Raw genomic sequence first — 24,516 nt, 5'->3', positions numbered from 1 at the left:
CGAAAGACTGAAAATAAACATTCTAAATAAGAACGAAATATCCTAAACTAGCTAACCAAATGACCATTATAGAAACATTGCATAATTACTTTAATAGGGGTATGTTGAAATGCATGGTGAATGTGTCCTCTAATGACCATAACATTTAATGAAGTCTTGTTAATTTTAGCTTTATGGGTTTTATCATAAGGCTCTACTTCTTCTTCCATGCCTGAAGAGAAACATATGGTTTTGCACATGAGATGAATCCCTTCAATTCTGGTTTGATTTAACCCTTTTATTTGTACGCTCATGCAAACATCAAATATATCCAGGGCAACATCTATGGCTGAAGCACCATGAATCTTACATCTAATCATATATGTGATACAGACACTTCAGACATGTAATTACACTTGATCACTTCATAACACACACACACACAAGTAATATATACAAAATACCAGCATTGTCTTCTTTTCCTTATGAGATGCATCATAATATTTTAATATTTCAAAATAAGGAACATAAAGTACAGCTATGTTCAATTTAAAATCCAATCATAGTTTAGTACCTATTAGCCCTTGCCTATGAGGAGTGAATATGTCTTGTCAATTCAGGATTGATGTTGTGTTGTCAACCTTATCAAGGTGGTTAATGTTGCTGAACGTTGTCAATTAGCAAGTTAGAGGGCTTTAGGGGTTCGAGATGGCATGAACTAGGGTTTTGATGTGAAACTTGACAAAGGTATGAGTTTACTCAAAAGATCGATCTTGATAAATGTTAAGCTTAACAATTTCAAGTTTGTATTGTAAAGCTATCTAATTTGGCCGATCAAGTCTCAAACTGTAAAGCAAGTTAGTTTCACCGCTCAAGCTTTGCACTGCAAAGGTCTTCAGTTGCAAAGGTCTTCGATTGCAAAGGTCTTCAACTACAAAGGTGTCTCCAAAATCCGCCTTGATGACAAGTTGCAAAGGTCACCTGATTGGTTGATTAAAGAAGTGAATTGCAAAGCTAGTTAAGATTGGTTGATCAAGTGATTGACTTGCAAAGTTGCCTCTGAAATCTGACTTGGAGATTGAGATACAAAGCTACTCCAAATTATCTCTTCAATCAAATGATACAAAGGTCACCTAAATTGCCGCCACTACATCTAACATGCAAAGGTCCCCTAAATTCCTGCCCATTGAAAGACTCGCAATGGTGTCAAGGAAATCCGCCAAGAGTTAAAGATGCAATGGTATCTCAAAAATCCGCCTAGATCAATGAATTGCAATGGTGTCTTCAAATGCCACTCGAGGATGAAGTTGCAAAGGTGTCTCAAAATGATCGCCTCAAACAAATGTTGCAAGGGTGTTGTCAAATGCCTCCATGATGATGAACATGCAAAGGTCCTTCAAATTGCTGCCAAGAGGGAAGAATGGCAAAGGTCTTTAAAGTTGTTGCCAAAATTAACGCTTGAAAAGAGGAGTTAAAATTCCAACTTGAAGCATAAGTTGCTATGGGGTTTCAAATTTCTGCCAAGGTAATCAAGTGGCAATGATCCTCCAAAAGGTCACCAATAGCAAATGTTGCAAAGGAGGGCTAGAATTCCGACTTAAGATAAACTTGCAATGCTATTCAAAAATTCCGACTTGTTGTTTGATTGCAAAAGGTCCCCGAAATTGCCGACTTCATCTTAGCATACAATTGTCTTCTAAATAGCCGCCAAGGTCAAAAGTTGCAATGAACCCCTAGAAAGCAACCCTCATTAGGAATTGCAATGGTCACTCCAAAAGCTGCCAAGATGTTCAAATGCAAAGGTGGTGTAAAATGCCGACAAGGGAGTTGAATTGCAAAGGTCACTAAAATATCGCCCAAGGTATTAGCTTGCAATGGTCTTATCAAAAGCCAATAGTTGCAATGGTGTCCTAAATTTTCGCCAAGATCTTAACTTACAATGGTCACTTCAAAAGCCGCCTCAAGGGCTTAGGTGCAATGACCCCTTAAATTTCCGCCTTGATCAATGCTTGCAATGACCCCATGAAATTCCGCCCAAGGCATTAGTTGCAATGGTCATCAAAATGCCCGCCTTGAACTTGCAATGCTACCCTAAAAAGTGGCCAAAGTTATAAAGACCAAAAAACAATATTATGAGCAACAAAATGCAAAGTCAGCCTTCATAGTGGAGAGCGCTTAGCACAATAACAAATTCAATTTTTTTTTTTTTTTAAAAGGAGTGCAAGTCGGCCTATAAGAGATTTGAGATGAGGGGACGCTCCCCTAAACCCCAACACCTATATAAGAGGGTGGTGATCTTCATTCTCAAGCATCGATTAAAGCAATCAATTACAAGCAGCTCTGCAATTCAAGAAGACAGTGAACTACATAAGGGGGATTTTCTGATTTTCAAGAAAGGCAAACCCCTTCCACATCAGTGATTGTGAAGAAAACATCAACTTCAAGGCAACATTCAGATTTACAATCAAGAAGGGCGAATTTGTTTTCATTAGCAAAACGAATCTGATCATTACACATTTGCAAGGAGGGAGAAATCAATTTGATATTCAAATCTGCACCTCTGAAAATCACAATTTTGAAGGCAAAGCTCTCTACAAGTAGTGATTTTAAGGGTTTATCATTTCACTGATCAAACACTCATCTGCAAGAGGGTGAATTCACCTATAACAGCGATTTTGGAAAGAAGATTTGATCATTTCATTGATCAAACACACAGTGACAAGGAGAATGGAATCAATTTGAAGATCATTATTCTGATTTTAAAGTCATTTTCAGATCAGAATCTCTGTGTAATCAACCCTACATTTGTCTTATAAAAGGTGGAATGAGATCTTCGAACATGTGACTCAGACCTTGGAGCTCTTCAAAATCAGATATGGAAATATAAGATATAATCACCATCTCATCATCATTTTGAGGGCATACCAAATTGTAGGTTTGTGAAACCTATCCACATGTGTTTAATACTATCTTTGTTTATTTTGCAGGTAACAAAGGATGAAGATACAAACTGCAAACAACATCAAGATCAAGCTCAAGTCATGATATCAAGATCAAGGCATTAGTCAGAAGGAAAGATAACTTAGATGATGAAAGAATGTTTTACAATCTTGAATTCCCTTTGGGAATCCAAGAATCAAAGCCAGTACATTGAGGAGTCTAATCCCACCAAGTGTATCATGAGCAAGGAAGATCAATCAAGGTCATCACACAACCTACATCAAACATGATCAAGGAAGTAGATAGTTTCAGAAGAGTTAATCAAAGTTCGCTTCTCATCATCATCACATTGAACAAACTGGATAATGTTGAGTATCAAGAGATATTACTCAATACTCATTCATGATGATGAATCAAGTCTACAAGCAACTTGAGGTGGCATCCCAGTCACTACTAGGTCTTGCATCAGCATGTCTTGATTCAATGAACCAAGCTCACCCAAGGGGGCACAAACTCCAATGCACCTACCCCCACTATCTATTGGTTGAGTATTTTAAAGAGGACATGTGTCAAAGCATTGTAATCATTTCATTGTCCAAAATAAAGTTTGTTGTAACAAACCCTAATTAGGGTTTCGTTGTAAAATCCTGGCCATTGATGGGGTTTCATCCTGGCCACTCGTTGTAATGAGCTCTCTCTATAAAGCTCAAGCTCTTCATTTGTAAGGGTTAATAGTAATAGAATAGTGAATTGTAGATAGCCATTAGAGTAGAAGTTGGATTAGGAGAAGGCAAAGATTGTTGCCAAAACCTTGTTATAAAGGACAATTGATTTCATTGAAGTTATGGTGAATTTGATTTGTTATTTCAACAACTTGCATGGTCTTTACTTCTCAAATTATTTTCATGTTATTTAGACGAATGGAAAATCCTTGTGCATGATCAATGGTGAAACTCCTAATCCATACCACTAGCCTCTTGCTGATTGTAAGTGCACCTTGCGTGGTCAACCGAAACCTTTGAATGAGCTTAACTTCAATTGCTATTCGTACCTTGATATGCATCGCCTTGATGGTATCTTTGTTATTGATAGTGATTCAAACATTATTTTTTACCTTCCTTAGAAGATCACACTAAGCTTTGTGGAGTTGTTGCTTTGGATGTCAAAGCAAGGCTTAGTGGAGTTGCACCGAAGACTATCCATCGTTCCTACATTCTTAGACTTCCTCAACCCTTTCCCTTTTGCCCTTTATTTCAAATTCAAGCTAGTTTAGGATAAAAAAAAGCATCACAATATTGCTACATCAGATGATCAAGTTCCAACAATTCAAGCATTCAACAATTCAACATAAGTCCCCTTGTGATTCCAGCATATTCACAACAAACCATTGAGCTTATATACACGTCGTGACCCAACATTTATGAACCTTGGAGTTGTCTCAAGTGATTCTTAGGCGAATCTTCAGCATTTGAGTAACTTTGTTCAAGAGAGGATAAGATACTTTTGGGTATTTTATTCTGTGGTCGCATGTGCATGAAAAACACATCAACAGTAACATGTAGCTTTATGGGTTTTATCGTAAGGCTCAATTTCTTCTTCCATGCCTAAAGAGAAACATATGGTTTTGCACATGAGATGAATCCCTTCAATTCTGGTTGATTTAACCCTTTTATTTGTACACTCATGCAAACATCAAATATATCCAGGGCAACATCTATGGCTGAAGCACCATGAATCTTACATCTAATCATATATGTGATACAGACACTTCAGACATGTAATTACACTTGATCACTTCATAACACACACACACACAAGTAATATATACAAAATACCAGCATTGTCTTCTTTTCCTTATGAGATGCATCATAATATTTTAATATTTCAAAATAAGGAACATAAAGTACAGCTATGTTCAATTTAAAATCCAATCATAGGTTTCAGCAAAATACAGTGATGTCATGAACATGGTTACACAAGGGTGGGTGTTACAAAATTGCTGACTGAGCTCCCAGAAAAAATGATGTATAGAACATGGAAAATCCAATCCACTAAACTGCAACAAAGCAGCATGTGGCCCAAGATGCATCTATTGGCAATATTGCTAGTAGCTGCCACACACTTTTAAGACCCATCCCATAAAGTCTTTGGTTGGCATACTTGGACAAAACAGGGTGATAGGAGAAGAAGGGCCGCACCTCTGCCCCAGGCAGCCTTGCCATTAGACCCCCTTTCAACCTTGGCTACAAAAAGGATTCTCTGCTCTTTCTCTTTGTCACTCCGCTATCTGACATTTCTGTTCTCTTGCCGTTTTATTTAAGAATTTACATGCCTTTTGGTTAACTTATTAGAGCTTGTGTTGTTCCTTTGTTTTGCAGGTTTGCTTTTTTCTAGACTGATCTTTTTTCTCTACTGTCTTCTTGCCAACTATACTCTTTTCCAAGTCTTGGATATGACCCTGGACTTGGGTTTTTGTATGTATTTTCACTATTTGAATGTATATGTTTTGATAGCTTTAGAAAAAGTAAATTATGCTCAGATCTCACACTACCAGTGAATTATTTTTAGAAGTAGCATGTTACTCTTACAACTTCATGCATGAATATTATGTTAAAAAATTTAAAAAAATAAAGAGAAGTGGAATTCTGCCAAACATTACACTCTTGCTTCTATGTAATACTAAGTTATCGGTCCTGGTATGGGTGTGAGTTTGGCAATATATTTATATATTCAAAATTCAAAATTATAAAATATAAAAACAGTGATACTCATAATTGCCAATAAATACAATATTGAAATACCTCATATTCATAATTTGCAAAAATGAAAATACTCGGTCATAGATTCATAATTCAATGATTTTTGTCAAATCAAAATGTCATTACACAATGAAAATTACAATCAATATTTAATAGTCTTCATATTGCTCTATATCAAGCATCAAAGTCAACATTGGTTCAATTTCATTTGAACCACAATCAATTGCACTGCCACTCCCACTAGCTGTTTCACATGCAAAAGCTGTGTCATCTATAGAGACTTTGACAAGTTGTGCATTTGTAGGATCTAGATCGGCCCATTGAGGACTTTGATCCCAATTCTTTGTCATCCCCCCATTGTCTTTAGGTGTCTTATGTGATGAGACGAAGCTTGGAGTGTGCAAAGACCAAACCCTCAGCTTTTTTTGCACACAAACAGTTGTGCTTAACAGAGTGGATGAAGGAGTATGTACTCCAATTCTGCTCAGCTGAGGAATAGCTTGCAATCTGTTGAATTTGCATACAATATTTAGTATTTAATTTTAGAAATATAAAAGATAAATTATAAAATTATATTATTATAGAATATAACATATAGCATAATACCAATGAATGCAAAATGGGAAAAAAAAAGATGCATACTTGAGAGAATTTTAATTGCAAGAGGTTGCAAGTAAAATAGACCCTTCACCTTGTATGTACCACCATTCATGCACATTTTTCTCGTATTTGTCTCGAAGAGCACAAACATCATGATTCCTTGAAGATATAAATTGGCCAAACTCACTCAACATAACACTTGGGTATTTTCGTGTGAAAATAATAAAATATCCTTGTATATGGAGTCTTGTAGCCATTAGCAACCTTTTCATCCCTATATGTTGGCACCCTCCTTGACAAGGAAAATATCTCTTTGCTATAATAATTTGGAGACAAAGCAAATGCTAAGATGATATGTAAGGGAGTGGTCTTCTTTGTTCCAATGGTCAATGATGATCTTTCACACATTTAAAAAAAATGTTTCCATTTGGTCATGGTCCTAGGCTTCTATTATATTTCTCATCTTCTCAACCATGGATTCCATGCTATCATAAATTTCACCCAAACATAGACGATTTGTACTAGCATACCTAATAATGTAGGTGATGGGCTCAATGAAACTCAAATTATATTCACACAAACTCACCAGTCATCATCTAGGATCAATGCTTTTACGATTTGGGCTGTTTGTGTGCTTGATTGCCTCCATACACTCGAAAGGATTTTGCTGACGATAGCACTCAATGCATCCTACACCTTTACAAGTTATCTTAAGACGATTGTGTGAGATGCAAATCGAGTTTCGACAACCTTACATGGTGTAAAAAAGTACATGTCACATAACAACATTTAAAAATAATAAAATTATTGAAAAATAAAATTTAAATTACCTTCAAGAGCTTCAACTTGGAGAAGGTCCCAAAGATGCCTTGTGACATATAATGATTGGTCACAAACATTTGAATTTCCTTGGATTTTGTGAATATTTTGTTTTGCCAACTCAATTTGTATGCCAATCTTTTGCAATATTAAATTGAGTGAATGGACCGCAAATGTGACCATATGTACCCTCCTCATAGAATGAGTTGCTTTACAAATTTTAACGTTGTCTGCTATGACTTGAACAACATTTTTAGGGCTTACCATTTCAATGGATTCTAGGAAGATATTGGCAATGAAAGTTGCATCTTTCACTTGCCCCTCACAATCCACTGGCTTCAAAAACATTCCCTTTTTTTGGGGACACTGATATAACATTGATCAATAGTCTATTTTTGCAATCTTTCCATCCATTAGAAATGATGGATACACTTGTTTCAGGCAATTTATCCTTGATTGCTTTCAATGATGATTGTACTAAAGCTTTCTCCTTTGCCAATAATTTGGTTCACACCTTTTCATACCTACGACTAATATAATTAGAAGGTCCATTAGAAAGGGCCGTCACCATTTTTTGCTAATATGGAGATCTATTGAGGTTGAAAGAAATCTCATTGCCATAAATGCAATAAGCAATGCTCTCATCTACAATCTCCCTTTCTCCATTCTTGAAGGCCTTTTCCAATGGACATCTTTTATGTGAAGCTGAAACATTCTCTTCTTTAGAAGATGGTGGCATTGGCATGAAAGGATGTGGGCTAGTGGTCGTGATAAGCCACTAGGAGGTTTGTGCAAACGTTTCTTGGCAAGAGGCTGTGCTCTTTTCTTTGATCTATTACTTATCATGTTAGCATCCTCTGGTTCTTTAATATAAGCCAATATTTGATGCTGTGGCTGTTAATTTCAAGCAATCAGATGTTAAATTAACCAATTAATTATAATCAGACTGTGAATAAACAGTAATAGTAATAAAACACAAGACACAAGATGCCAATACCCTGGGAAAACCTTCCTCTTGGAGGTGAAAAACCCAGCCTTAAATATGATATGTATTATCTCAATTGTAGGCAATTACAATATAGCAAACTTATCTCAGATTGCTGTCCAAACAACAAGTTGACAAGGTAATGAAGGATGCAGCCCTAATCAACAGTAGATGACCAAAAGAGAGGATCAGCAGCAGATGACAACAATAGGCTGGAGCAGAATTGCAGAAGATCTTGACAACTTCGCCCAACAATATCCTTGACTGAATTCGCACAAGTGAAGAGTTTGCTAAAATGTAGGAGAGCAGATTGCATTTGCTAAGAATGATTGTGTAAATGACTTCATCTTCAAGTGGATTATATACCATCCTTTTTGGCGCTAAACATCCTCAAGTCTGCTTGCAAGATAAATAATTAATATTATACATTTTCCTACGTTAGGTATTGGGTCCAGCCCAATAGCCACCACGTTACAATTGAGCCCAGCCCAAAACATAGTTAATTGTTACATTTGGGTCTACCCTATCTACAAGTTACATTCAGTATAGGACCACAAGTTACATCGCCCAATTAGGGTCAGACCAAATTGCAAGTTACATTTATAGGGCCTGTCCTATCCACAAGTTACATTATATATAGGTCTTGCCCAAACAAGACATAATTACAAGTTACATGTATTTGGGCCCAGGCCTAAGTTCAATTTACATAATAGATAATACATGTGTAGTTTAATTGTCATTGACAACATTAAAATACAATAGATAGGTATCCGAGCTAGCTACTATTTCAACACTTCCTCTTAGCTAGAGAGGATAGTTGCCACTCGTCATGATCCATTCATGACCTTCATCTTGCATTGCCCGCAAGGATGAATGTATAAGCTCCATAGAGTATATTTGCAATAAAACACATAAATATCATGAACTCATATCATGATGTCCATCTTGCATTGCCCGCAGAGGGAGGAAGAGGTCTTACACCTCAGCCTTCTCCCAGAGAGGGATACACTATCATAATCTTCCATCTTGCACCCAAGCATAGAGTGGAGTTACATAACCATTGTCGTCCATATTGCACACCAGCATAGAATGAAAACATAGTCCTCCATCTTGCACACCAGCATAGAATGAAAACATAGTCCTCCATCTTGCACACAAGCATAGAATGGAATCTAATAAACATAATCCTCCATCTTGCACACAAGCAAAGAATGGAATAAACATAATTAGAATATTGTAGTCTTCCATCTTGCACACAAGCATAGAATGAAACTACATAACATAATCTTCCAGCTCGCACACAAGCATAGGCTGGATCCACCTTACATTGTCCGTAGAGGGTGGAGAGGATCTTTTCTACCATCTTACATTGCTCGCAGAGGATGGTAACAATTACTCTTCTCCATGAGAAGATTACACTACCACCTTACATTGCTCGCAGAGGGTGGTTGATACAACACAATGTATCACTGAGGTTGAGACTCCCTCTTAACTAAGGCGGTGTTCTTCACAGCTCCAAGTTTACAAGGAGAGTGAAGTATACTTTACCAATGAAGATACTAACCAAGCAATGATAGTTAGAGCCTGAAAGAGAACTATACTTCCATGAATCAATAGCAATTAGTAAGCTGCAGTATAATCAAAATAATTCTGATAATGGATATAAAGGTATTTCAGACCAAACCTCTAGTCATCCAACAACAAACACATCAAAGGAATTAATCTTTGGATCAAGCATAAAACAACAGTCTAATATTATTTTCAGATTTGCCCTTTTTAGCACTCCAAATTCCAACAACTGCTGGTGGTATATGTATATATGTGTGTGTGTGTGTGTGTAATGTCCCCTAATGAGACCCTCTTATATTAAGATTTGTGCATAGTGATTACAATATGGGAACACTATTGTCAACTAAGCTTGGTTTGGACCTTGCACAACAGATTAGTCAATATTTCCATTATGCCTTGATAGACTATGCACATATCATAGTTATGCCACAAATACAAAGTATCATCTCTATCACTTTTATAACATCTTCTAATCTCGAATCACCTGAGATTCAGAAGCAAAGGTACAACATATATAATGCAAGTTAACTTATAGCATATGCATTATATATACAATGATATAGTATAGTGAAATAATGCACTGTAGTGCCGTATAAATTTTCACAATATGCTGATATACAGTGCAAATCAATAACTCTCAATAGAGTATAATCAAGAATGATATCACTTTTTGATACAACTAAACTCATCTCAAAGAATGCCTACAACAATATGCATATATAATGTTCTTTATTAAAAAACGGAAATAAAACTGTCATCCTCTTAAATAAAAGAAGTAACAAAATATACAAATGCGTCCTTGAATACCTTAACAAATAGTACTTCCTTTTCAAATCCGTTTTGAATTTCTTTTAACAAATAAACAATAATAATCATCTTGGAAATTGCTCAACTGAAATAGTGATCATCTTAACAGAATAGAAGAAAACCTGTTACCATAATACAACTTCACCAAACTGAGCACCAAATCTAAACTAGTGTTATTGAAAAGTAAACATTGATCATATAACCACAAATCCTTGAATGATCAAACTAAATCATAGGCCGGAGACATCGAACAAGGGTTAAGAATTAAAAAAAAGTATGCTTTTAAGTAACCAATTGGAACAGGGGTATGGAAAACTATGATAAACATAGATTACAATAATCAAACCCTCAATTCATAATACTGGGGTAAACAAAATATAAAGGGGAACTTGAACTAGGGTTTACATGAACAACATTAACCACTGTCTATTCCAAACAGTATACCCGAACAAGGGTTTTAATACTAGTCTTAACTTTTAACATAGTAAGTCTTGAGGACAACATACGGGTTTAGCTCCATAACAAAGATTATATAACTTTTCTTGCAACAAGCCCTAACAAGGGCTTACAAAAACAAAACTAAATACATTTAACAAAAATGTTACTTCAGAGGCGAAACCCATACTAGGGTTTTACGAACAGTCGCAAATAATCTTTCCTTAATACATAGCTAAACTTGTTTTTCAAAATATAAGTTTAACACAAGCAAAACCACAATAATGCAGAGATAAACAACAACACGCAACTCTACTAACACAATAACCTTTTTCAAGATTATACAAACAACAATAAAGTTTCAGGAAACGAAAACACCTCAAACCACCTCATGTTTCATGTTGTGCTCATACTGTAGGTAACCACCTCCAAACTACCAATATGATGCCACAAGCCCTAGTTGCCCTGCGTGCCCTAGCTCGAGGGCACACAAAGATGAAATAACAAAATGCATTATTAAATCTGATCACTGGTTAGTACAAACCTGGCTTTGATACCATGTTAATTTCAAGCAATCAGATGTTAATCTAACCAATTAATTATGATCAGACTGTGAATAAACAGTAATAGTAATAAAACACAAGACACAAGACACCGATACCTTGGGAAAATCTCCCTCTTGGAGGTGAAAAACCCAGCCTTAAATATGATATGTATTATCTCAATTGTAGGCAATTACAATATAGCAAACTTATCTCAGATTGCTGTCCAAATAGCAAATTGACAAGGTAATGAAGGATGCAGCCCTAATCAACAGTAGATGACCAAAAGAGAGGATCAGCAGCAGATGACAACAATAGGCTGGAGCAGAATTGCAGAAGATCTTGATAACTTCGCCCAACAATATCCTTGACTGAATTCGCACAAGTGAAGAGTTCGCTAAAATGTAGGAGAGCAGATTGCATTTGCTAAGAATGATTGTGTAAATGACTTCATCTTCAAGTGGATTATATACCATCCTTTTTGGTGCTAAACATCCTCAAGTCGGCTTGCAAGATAAATAATTAATATTATACATTTTCCCACGTTAGGTATTGGGTCCAGCCCAATAGCCACCATGTTACAATTGAGCCCAGCCCAAAACATAGTTAATTGTTACATTTGGGTCTACCCTATCTACAAGTTACATTCAGTATAGGACCACAAGTTACATCGCCCAATTAGAGTCAGACCAAATTGCAAGTTACATTTATAGGGCCTGTCCTATCCACAAGTTACATTATATATAGGTCTTGCCCAAACAAGACATAATTACAAGTTACATGTATTTGGGCCCAGGCCTAAGTTCAATTTACATAATAGATAATACATGTGTAGTTTAATTGTCATTGACAACATTAAAATACAATAGATAGGTATCCGAGCTAGCTACTATTTCAACAGTGGCTACCCTTTTTTATCTGGCCCAAGGCAAACTCTTATTCCCTGGTAAGGATCAGCACAGAAGTGAGCTTTCACTTGAGAATATGAGCTCTTATACTCTTTTCCACATTGGTTGCAATGGCAAAGATAACTCCCACCATTAGGAAGTTGTTCAATCTTTGTCGTATGTTGTCAAAGAGGTGATGATGCATCAAATTTAAATGAATTCTCTGTGTTTGGGGCAATTGAACTTGAACTACCAGCCATTTTGTATGAAGGTAAAGAAAAAAAGTAATTACAAATTAACAACCCTACAACTGTAAAAAAAAATCAGCATTATAACCCCTTATTATGCATAGAAGTTAAAAAAAAATTGAAAACTTACCAAAAAAAAATTAACTCGATTTGAAAAAAACTTGAAAAATCTTGAAAAAAAAATTCAAAACTTAAAAAATGAAAGATTTACTCACTTTTGATGGTTAAATCTTCTTTGTTCAGCTATTTCTCCCTTGTAGGTGTAGGTTTAACTGTCCTCTAGTCCTCACCTTTGAAAAAAGAACCATTTTTAAAGCCCAACAATGGTAGATTGGAGGGAAAAAATATAGTTTTGGTCTTTTGTGTTTGTGAAATGAGTGGAACAATATGGTATGTCCTCACTTTAGGGCATCCAAATGCTTTTAGGGTTTTTGTTAAAATGAAGGTTTTTAAAATGTTTTTTAATTATTTTTTGCGGCGTAGGTGCTGTGGGTTCACTTGCGTATGTCTCAGATACACTTAGGGTACTGCCCAGACACCCTAGGTCCTTAGAGTGGTACCTAGTGCATACCTAGTTGCGGATAAGGTTTGGACCTGAAGCTGGACCAAACCCATATGAGTATTGGGGGGATTTGGTAGTACTTGCCTACTTGGCAACATAGGTGTATTAAATATCAAATTGGTTGACATAAGTTTCAAAATGTTATCTACCTTTTAAGAGAAAGAAGTACTTCATTGATTCTTGGCTTCAAATTTTGAGGATGGATTACCTTTTACTGAATTTGGTTCCTTTGATTGTCTTTTTGTCGAATTAACTCATGCACATCCTGAAAAATGTCATAGTAAAATCTTATGTGGTTTTTTCACTGCAATCTTCCACGTTGGTTCAAAAAGTCTTCGGATTCATTCAAAATGCATGAATGCAGAAATATGATAAGTAAGGCACTTGAAGAGAAAAATATCCATCATTGTATATTGTGTTTTTCATTAGCAGAAACTGGAAATCAATAAAATACAAATGACTGGTCTTGTACTTTCCCTACAACCTTTGACCTTGTACATTGATCAAAACCTTATGCAACTTACTTGACCCTTAATATTTATATTCTATGAATTCTAGCCTCAGTATAATGTATAATTCTTGTCATCTACAAAACATTCTCAACATGTGAATGAATATTTACGACAAGAAGCCATGTTCAGCATTATTGTAGAGATTCAACTGGTGATTTCTATTTATATTGAAGTTGTTTTGGGTTTGTCATCTTCCCCTATTCATTGATGTATACTTATTTGATTGAATTGAATTGCTAGTTTACAAGATACATTAGCTTAAGAAGTCTGTAACTTTTAGAGGAGAAAAAAAAAAAAAAAAGTTGATTGCAGAGATGTATTTGAAAGGTACAATAGACACTTTGTATCGTTTCTGTGCTATTTATGATTCCCTCTATTTTCATCTCCCTTGACTGTGATATTCCATTATTATTGTTTTGTTCCTTGGTTACACCTATTTTGATTCATTCAGTATTCAATATTTTGTATTTCTGTTGGCAGTAGTCCATAATTATAAATTTATAAGTATTAACTTATCCTGGAAACAATATTATGGTAGGTAGAAGCACTTACAGTTCAGTTGACACAGAGAGAAGGAGAACTGCTGCAAGAAAAAGCAGAAGTGAGAAAGCTTGCTACTCTTTTCAAGCAGGTAAATGAATATTGTTCTTTTCATGCAGTTTTTGGGTTTTTAGCTGTTTTGGAACATAATTTTTGCTTGTTTGTTCTGATGAATTCTCTCATTGTTTATCTATAAACTTTTCAACTTCTAGAATCTAGGCATACAGTCTCCTGTATTTATCAATGAAATTGTATGGACACTGTGATATTATCTCCCAATGTCTTTTAAAAAAGTGTCAAAATGAAGTCGCTATAATATGTTTCAAGCTGAAAATTGCTGAAGTGTTTTTCAGGCAATTGATTAGGTAGTGCATGGTGTTTTGAAAGAGCGTGTGTTTAATCAGACACATTCAATGTTTGAAAAGCTCTTGATTATCTTGTCTTTGAATAATTTGTAGAAAAAACAATTTTCGTGATTTTATTTCTTACTGTCTTTTTCCTTCTCATACAGAATCTTAGAAAAGGGTTATTGTTTGTAACTATGTCACAGGGTTTGCCTAATTTTTGGCTTCAGATTTAAAATTTGGCGAACTCATAAAAAACCAGTGTTCCATGGGGACGCGTCCCCCCCCCTTTTGGCCGTGTCTCGGAGACGGGGACGTCTTCAGGATGGGGGGACGGGGACGCGACGTCCCCCACCGTCCCGCCACCGCCACCCAAGCGCCGCCGGAGACGGGGAGACGTCTCCGTGTCTCCCAAGGAGATGTGGAGATGTCTCCACGTCTCCTTGGGAGACGTCTGGGCATCTCCCCATCCTTCGAGAGACGTGCAAACGTCTCTTGAGGGATGGGGAGACACCCAGACGTCTCCCATCGCCCCCACGTATATTCAATGTTTAAAATTAAAATTTTAAAAAAAAAAAAAAAAATAGACTTTTTTGGGGGTTAAGGGGCAACCCTAATTGGACGTGGGCCAATAGAAAAATAACACCCGACGCCTTTATAAAATAATAAAAGTATTTTTGGCCTTGCAGGGCCCCCCAACCCCACCCTGTATTGCAATAGGGAGCGCGCAAGGCCCCTTGACCCCAACTTGGGGGCGCTGCCCCCAAACCCTTGTCAAAAAATATAGGGGGAAACCACACTGATGGAAGTAGGGAAAATTTAATCTTTGAGTCTGATTAGGCCACATATAACAACATAATTAGCATTGAAGAAATATTGGTATTTAGATTTAGTATTTCAAATTTCCTATAGTTTCATTTGAAATGTAATTCTTATACTATTATACTGTCATACATCTTTTCAAAACTAGTTTTTCAAGTACTATATGTATATGTATAACAATAGCACCACCACCCTGCCACCCCCTCGCTGCCGTCCCCCGGACGTCCCCAAACTTAAGCCCTTGGTCCCCCGGTCCCCAACGCCGGTGGAACACTATAAAAAACGCTTGAAATTCATTAAAATTTACCTTCAAATTTGTAGGACTACAGGTGAAGATTTCTTTTATTAAAATATATGCTTAAAATGAATTTTGTCTGTGGGTGAGCCGTCGATAGTGGCCATTGGGATGTATGAGGGCAGCTGCAAAGTTCTTAGGGGGATGCGGGCCGATGCGATGCCTTTCCGAGAAGTTTTTGTGGGCGGTTGCGGCATGAAATGTAGGGTTTCTGGTTGGCCATGGCAGGATCGAATGCTCTGTTTCTTGTTTTTTTTTACCGTTTTTCAAATAGACTCCGAAAAAATGTATTTATACGCTGCCCTAAAAGACTGCACAATATTAAATATTATATATTATTAGTATAATATACTATAATTTTATTGTTTTACTTTTAATTTTTGCTATTAACATTTAATAAGTTCAAATTTTAATATTTAAGAATATTTAATTTAGATTTTTAATTATTAATATATATATATAATTTAATAAATTTAAATTAAAATAAACAAATTTAATATTATTTATTTTGAGAATTTTGTGGATATGATCTGTATTTAAAAAAATCAAATTTATGTAAAGCGAATTAAAGCACGATTTTTTTTGAATTTCCCATCCCCCTCAAATTTCATCCAAATTTTATTCTTGTTGAATTTGAACTCGAACTGGAACCTTGTGTCTTAGGTTTGTTACATTCAAGATCATGAAAAAGAACAAAATATTTGTATGATTTGATTTCAGGAGTGTTCATGCGGGTAATCTTATCCTCAGTTCATTAACAACATGGAATGCTAAATTCATTGTAGCCAAGGTTACATGATGATCCCATGCCTTTGCTTGTGTAACCAATGTCAACAAGAGCTGGTTTAGGTTCATAACTTCATCTAGTTAAGAAATAGATTACACAAATACTATTAATGAAATTTTAGGATTTTATGCTTTATGCTAATCATCACTGTCTAGATTTAACATCCTTAAATCTGAGGTGTCATAATAATTCCAGTTAACTCATATGAATTAGGTTTACATTAATGTCTTTTACTACTTATAATCAGAAGTACAAGATCTGTTTGAACATGCATAATCTCCTGCCTTACTAATTGCATAATTTAAACATACACTTTTCCCTTTGTGTAAATATTTTCATATCCTATTTCAACAACAATCAATGACTCTGGTAGAATTTAGTTTATATGGCTGGTACAATCAATACATTAGATCAGCCTAAGAATTAAATGCTGTTTTCTGCTTTCTGTAGAAAGAGTTTGCAAGGTACAAATAGTAAATCATTATTATGATTACAAGAATAAATAAGATAAGCTGTTTGTGATATTACATCAATGTGCCACATCATTGTAAAAAATGAATTCCAATAATTCCGGATTAACAACCTCAGATAGAATCAGTTACAATCTAAATAGTAAGAAGATGATAAAAGTTATCAGGTACAATTAATAATGTCTTGACCAAACTATAATAAGTTGAGATCTCAAATAATACGTCATTTATTGAAGATGTCCAATGGTCTGCTGGAAGGTGTAGAAGAAAATATTTCCTTAAGGGAATGAGGGAGAGGGAGGGAGGAGCATCCTTAAGGGAATGAGGGAGAGGGAGGGAGGAGCATCCAGCAACAATTCTCTAGCCATCTCATTCCTAAAAGGGGACAGCCCTCAATCTGATTCCTAGGTGAACTGGTGGAGGCTTAATTCATCTTGTTGCAACTTAGCTAGTAATGCAACAAGATCATAGAATGCGTAATGGAAAACATACATGCAGCAAAGTCACATTTGATATGTGGAGGCTTCTGGTAGATATGCCAAAAAATGAAGTTGGGGAAAATGTATAGAGTTTTTGGATGGGATTCCATGTATTCCTCTTCTAACTATACAAGATGCAGTCCTTGATATGATTCCTAGGTGAACTAGTGGACAATTCTGCAACTTAGCTGGCAATGCAACAAGATAATAGAATGCATAATGGAAAACATATATGCAGCAAACACACATTTGAGATGTGGAGGCTTCTAGTAGATAGGCCACTTCTATAAAGAATGAATAGGGGAAAATGTACAGAGTGTTTAAATGAGATTCCATGTATTCCTCTTCTAACTATACAAGATGTATAAAAGAAGTATGTACCTACAATAGTATAGGTAAGCCATCAGCTATGCTCCACACAGGTGATGAGAAATGTCCAACATGTATGGTGCATAACACGTGTGGTTAGGATGACGTCAAGTGTCAAACCCATATAATACAGTTGTATAGCTATAGCATGTGGCATGGATACTGCTATATGTTAGATGTGTATGGTGCCCATTGTAAAACCATATTTTGTGGCATAGATACTGCTAGGTGGCACACATGTATGGAGGCATAACACGTGTATGTTGGTGCTGCATGTGCTGCACGTGTATGGTCTGATTTGATTTGGCACCAACATGTGCAACCATGTGTACTGGCATACTATGCTTATGAGCGGCATGAGAGCACCGTGTGAACATTGTTGTGTGAAGATGCACGAGCACTGTGTTGTGTGTGTGTTAAGACTTAAGAATGCCGAATGCATTGACGAAGACAACACACATTGCTGTGTTTGGATCAGTATTCTTCACAAGTGAGATCCATGGCAGAAGCTAATGGAAGAGAGATGGAACAAATGTAGAAATGATTGCTTGACAACATGCATCAAACAACAACAATCATACATTCTGAACTACTCTTGCATAGAAACACCAGATATACATGCTCAAAAAATAATGCCTTGGCCAAAGATTAATTATATTAATTTGACCACAATACTCATGAAGTTATTCAATGTTTTGGATTAAAGTATTTTTAAACTATTCTTACTCCATAACTCGTGAAACCATGATTAAGCTCCCAAGAGATCTATCTCCTGGCTGGTTAATAAAATTTAAAATCTGAGATAAATTGGGTAAAGTCTTGAGGGAATCTTGAGTTTGCCTAGATATTCCGTGCTCATCATCTCCAACTAGAAGTAGTTTTAACTTAAGACTTGAGATTTGATTGGTTCAAGAGATAGATCATAGTTTTGCTAAGCAATCAAACAAGAGTATTACAAAAGCCTATTGCCTTCAAAACAGTTATAAATAAGTCATAACTATCATGTGATATTGTTCATGATCCTTGATGTAAAGACAGAATGTGGTCATCATTTGTCAAACTGATATGATATTCTTGTAAAATAGTTCATGCTTTGTAGATGTTATTGAAGTCATAATGTCACTAATGAAAGAGATGGAGAAGTCTGTGGTTATAGCTCCTTCAGTCCTTTGTATCTAGGCATCAAAATGCTAATTGCAAGGACCTTCAACATTCATGCCGGGGAAAAAGATTGCACTTATAATTTATCAGTTGATGAATTCATGATAATATCTCCACTTCATACAAGGATCTGTTTCTTTTGTCATACTCATAAAATGACTAAAGAAGAATTCAATCACAGCCCATCAAGTGTATTAATGTTCAGGTTTATATGAGGAAACCTAGATTTCCAACCCGAGTCAATTCCTTCACTATTTTAGTGATAACATTTAGTGGTTTTGACGTACAATGCTTAGCAAACAGCATCTACAATGAGCAGTCATAATATTCACCATAATGAGTAACCATGAAATAATAATCAGTGCCAAATCTAGTCACGACAAAGTTTCCATGAACGCACAGGTTATAATGTCTCTAAGCTGGTCATAATGAGATCACAGTCATCAAACCAAGTCTTGGAGATCACAAGCCACGGTCAGCCATTTCATCTCTAACAGCTTTATGTTTCCTAGTTCCACTTATAACTAAAACTGCAGTCAACCAATCACCTTATCATGTTTCATAATCCTTCTATTTACTCAACTAAGTTTGTAATACTACAGTCTTCTTTATGGCAAATTCAATTGCATTAAATTTCCAAGTTATAGTCTCATGCAACTGCAGAAGATTTCACATGATTTCTCACTTAAAAGCCTAACTAATCATGCCTTAGTTGTATTGTCAATGAGAAGTACAAGATGTGTTATTATAGGCCTTGTTTATAGTATTCAAACTTAGGTCACAAGCAAAACGATTATCTCAGAATTGATACAAAGAGTGTTTATGGTCAATTGAAAGGGACTGTTACAAATTATAGTCCCTAATGGCAGTTACAGCCATGTCAAAGTTCAAAGTCAGTCAGATTTCTGATTCATTGTCTACACTGTTCATCTCAGAATTGATACAAAGAGTGGTTATGCTCAATCGAAAGGGTCTGTTGCAAATTATAGTCCCTAATGGTATTTAAAGCCATGCCAAAGCTTAAAGTCAGTCAAATTTCTGATTCATTGTCTATACGGTTCTTAAATAACTTAAATGTATATCCCAGTTATGTTTCTCGTGAATATGTTATAACATTTTAATTTTTAACACATTTTTCTTAATACTCAAACAGGCTGTGTTCTAAGAGACTGGTTTTCAAGTTGAGCTTGAACACATTTTAGTATGGGTCTTTATCAACATAGACCAAAGGATTGACAGAAATGAATGAAGGATGGGCAGAAGGTTAAACCATTCTACCTCATTCTCATAACATGATCTTTGTATCCTTTGAAGAACAGGCCATGCCTTGGGAACTTCCACTAACTAATTTCATGTATTGAAAAGACATTCTAATAATACAAACGGGGAATCATAACAAATAGGCTATGCCCTAAACAATCAATACAACCAATTATTCATAACAAGTAATGAACAGTATGACAGTTGACTGTATTAGGGTCAATGATCCATAATTGAGTGTTGTTAGAATTCTGGTTTGTCTTTTGCAATACAACTTAAACCGGAACAGCATGTGAGGTAAATGAAAATTCTCTTGTCAAATTATAGGGGAAATCTTCTTGAAAATTAAATGAACCCTAGACAGTAGACCATTGACAAAATCTACAATTACTGACACAATCATAGCATCTTTGGGGTTTTTTGCAAGGTGAAATAAACTGAACAATTTTTTGGTAATTTTTTTTGGCCTCAGGTATATCAGAAGACTGAAACAAATTGTCTCTCACAAGTGGTGTTTTATGGATTTTATGACTCTTATATAAAAGCAAAGTTAATTCTAAACACAATGTAACATGTCTTGCCAGGATCTGATGTAAAACCCTGATTTTTTTGCCTTAGACAATTTGACAAACACTTTGCTTGCTGGTGCGGTGTTACAGTTTGATTGTTTTGTTTTGATTGGTACCAAATATGTCTTGGATGCTTGTAAATGATCACTAAGATGTCTAATCAAAGCTAAGATGCAAATGCAATTCCTCTTTTGTATTTTCAGATGCATATATATGACCTACTCATGAGATAAGTGCACCTACAACAGATAGACATTAATGCAAACAGTTGGCATGCAAACACAACTACAATCCTCTTATTCAATGCTGTTATAAAATGGACTGATTACAAAACTCTGATTATTATGCTCTACAAGCAAATTACAATGACTGATTTTCCCACTACCAATCCCTAACATAACAAGATTATGCCATGTTTAATGGCTGTGATTTGCTACAGTCTGATTACAAGCAAATAACATGAGAATTCAATGTAAAGAACCTGTCACAAGTTGCTGGAATGATTTGCTGATGATGACATGAACCCTGAAAATTATAGTAGCAATAAACTCCTTGATTATCTTTCACAAATCTGCTCAAACACTGTAGCGTTTACTGTTCACGTGTTACTGTAGCAGCAGTTAAAGCTTGAAATCTGATTGATAATGGCTGCCAATGGTGAATACCTGGGTCTGGTGTAGATAAACCTCCAAATACTTCAAACCCTAGATGAAATTCTTCACTTTTAAGCACAAATAGAACTCCTGGATGAAGCTTGCTCAAGCAATAATATCAGCTGGTATTGCACAGCCTCAAAATTGCACAAACACTGAAGAGTTTTCGTTCTCCAATGCTGTAGATGACTGAAACCCTTGTGTATTTCTACACTCAGCTCTCATATCAAAAAGCACAAGTCAAAATAACATCAAGAATATGTGTTTGATTTGCTTTTTGAAACCCCTTTATATCCTCTCTACTCTTAAATGCCTTTAATTCTCTTTTGAAATCCACTTTTAGGGTTTTAATAAAACTTTATAAATACTTTTCAAACTTGGGCGCTCATACTCATAAATAATAAATGCACTTTAATATCATTTTTAATGATATATTATGTTCTCCCGTTGACTTATAAATTACTTTGATATTTGACCCCATAAATCATAATCATTTAATTCACTTTGTTAAATTATAGTGTCAGTCGTAACACTCAGAAAACTAAATCTGTTTCTCTAATTGTATCAGCGCATAGAATACTAATTCTGTTATTTACGATTTAATTAAGATTGGAATTTAGTTAGTGTTAACTAACAAATTAGTTTGGTTAAAGTAATGAACGCCGGTGTAGAGGATCGTGGCTCCACACAGGGGTCACGATTGGTTCCACATAGGATCACAACCCCCTGTGGGGGCACGATTCCATGAAGACAATCGCATATACACGCCATCCTCCCTATTGAACTTGGTGTTCGAATTGAATAACAAAACAGACAGAGATCGGTGACCTATATATACATTTGCCTTCGTACCTACAGAGGCAAATCGATAAGAGACATAATCGATTTTCATTTCTTCGATCTAACCCTAACATACCATATTTCGAAGCTACAGCAAATTTGATTGCACAGAAACAATAACAGTCTATTTTACATTTACATGGTATCAGAGCTAGGTCTAGGCTAGGAGCCCCAAGCACACAAGCGCTGTGGCTTAAGGGGGGGTGTTGGTGTTGGAGATAAGCCACACCCGGACCAACGATGGACTAGTCCAAGAGGGGCTAGTAGCTCAGTGGTAGAGCACTCCAGCAGCGTATGGAAGGTCCTAGGTTTGAGTCCTAGCTGGTCCATGTCTTCAGAGCCTAACTATTTAAAGATCCGAATAGACTAAAAGCGAAGTTTACAAATTAAAATCGAAGATTTCTAAAATGGCGAACACAATCAGATTCGAGGACAGACTTGAAGGAGCAGCAAATTTTGTGGCTTGGAAAGTCAGAATTATGATAGTATTAAAATAGAACAAAGTAATCAAATTCATAAAAGAAGACAAGCCCGAACCTGAAGACGAACATGAGAAAACTGTATGGAATGAAGGAAATGATAAAGCTGTAAAAATCATGATAGATGCAGTAAGGGATCACATAATACCACTTATATTAAAATATGACACGCATATGAAATGTACAAAACCCTTGGAAGGACGTATGAGATAAACAATCCGAGCAAAACCCTAGCTCTAAAAAGACAGTTGAACCACATAAGTATAAATAAAGGTGAATCAATAAACTCATACTTCATGAGGATAGGTTCACTCAGAGATCAACTGCAAAAACTTGATTATCATGTCGAGAAGCAAGAACTATCAATGATTACCCTAGACGGATTACCTGAATCCTGGGAATCATTCAAACAAGGCATAAATGCAAGGGATAAATTCACAAAATTTGATTGACTAAGGGATGATTGTCTCCTTGAAGAATCAAGGCAAATGAAAGGGGGAAATCACAAAACAAAAAATGAGGACCTCCACATTCTGAATACCGACTCCCGTAAGAAAGGCAAGAAGAGAAATTTCAAGAAAAGAAAATCCCACCATGGGAAAAGCTTTCATAAGAAAGACATGTCAAAAATCCAATGTTACAGATGTGATCAGTACGGACATATGTCATTTAATTGTCCTGACAAATTTAAACAGCAGGCATCATTCGCCAAAGTAGAGAGGAACACAAAACTTGAATCTGAGAAGTTTGTATTATATTCAGCACTATCAAATCAAGCTTCAAACAAGTCTAACACTTGGGTGATAGATAGTGGATCATCAAGACATGTCACCGGATTCAGAGAATTATTAGACTCAATTGAAGAGGGATCAAATGAAGAGGTAACATTAGGGGATGACTTTGCACATCCAGTAAAAGGTGTCGGGACATGTACAATCAGACTAAAGTTTGGAATCTCAATTCAACTCACCGGAGTACTATTTGTACCAGGTATCAAAAGGAACCTAGTCTCTATCTCTGCACTTGAGGATGATGGATACAAAGTCTCATTCATAGATGGAAAAGTAATGGCATGGCCAAAAACATCCACCTTCAAAAGAGCACAAGTGATTGGTTACAGACAAGGACACCTATATGAATTGTGTAATGAGCCAAATCAAACCTTACTTCATGAAGTCACAAAACAAACAGAAATTTGGCATAGAAGACTAGGGCACTTACACTTTCGTGCTCTACCCTCTATGGAGAAATTAGTCACAGGACTGCCTAAACTAAAGCCAATTCATTCAGATGTTTGTAAAGGATGTGCACTAGGGAAAAACACTAAAAGCTCTTTTCCCTGCAGCTCTAGAAAAACTAAAGGAGTACTAGAACTAGTTTACTCTAACTTATGTGGGCCTATGTCTGAACCATCACTAGGAAACGCTTTATACTATGTAATCTTTGTAGACGATTTCTCTAGGAAAACTTGGATTTATTTTCTTAAAAGTAAGGAATCTGAAGATATTCTTAGGAAATTTAAAGAGTTCAAATATATTACAGAAAATCATTCTGGTAGGAAAATCAAAACTCTAAGGACTGACAATGGTAGGGAATACACATCAGATGTATTTAAAGAGTTTTGTAAAGATGCTGGGATTAAGAGGGAGTTCACTGTACCCTACAATCCTCAACAAAACGGGGTTGCTGAAAGAAAGAATAGAACAATAGTAGAAGTGGCAAGGGCTATGTTGTTGGATCAAAACCTAGAAACTGCACTTTGGGGAGAAACCACTAATACCGCTGTATACATTCAAAACAGATG

At 35.9% G+C, this 24,516-nt stretch overlaps 1 protein-coding gene across 1 annotated transcript in view; it reads left to right on the top strand.

Moving 5' to 3' along the window:
* Positions 1-24,516, top strand: part of LOC131043877 (stomatal closure-related actin-binding protein 1) — a 196,018-nt gene that overhangs the window by 8,237 nt on the left and 163,265 nt on the right. Inside the window, exon 3 of the mRNA XM_057977109.2 lies at positions 14,183-14,275. Within this exon, the coding sequence (XP_057833092.1) occupies positions 14,183-14,275 (93 nt within the window). The remainder of the gene's footprint in view (positions 1-14,182; positions 14,276-24,516) is intronic.

The sequence above is a fragment of the Cryptomeria japonica genome, chromosome 6, assembly GCF_030272615.1.
Source record: "Cryptomeria japonica chromosome 6, Sugi_1.0, whole genome shotgun sequence".
NCBI lineage: Eukaryota > Viridiplantae > Streptophyta > Pinopsida > Cupressales > Cupressaceae > Cryptomeria > Cryptomeria japonica.
Note: the sequence above shows the minus strand (reverse complement) of the source record. Positions and strands in the feature narration are given on the sequence as shown.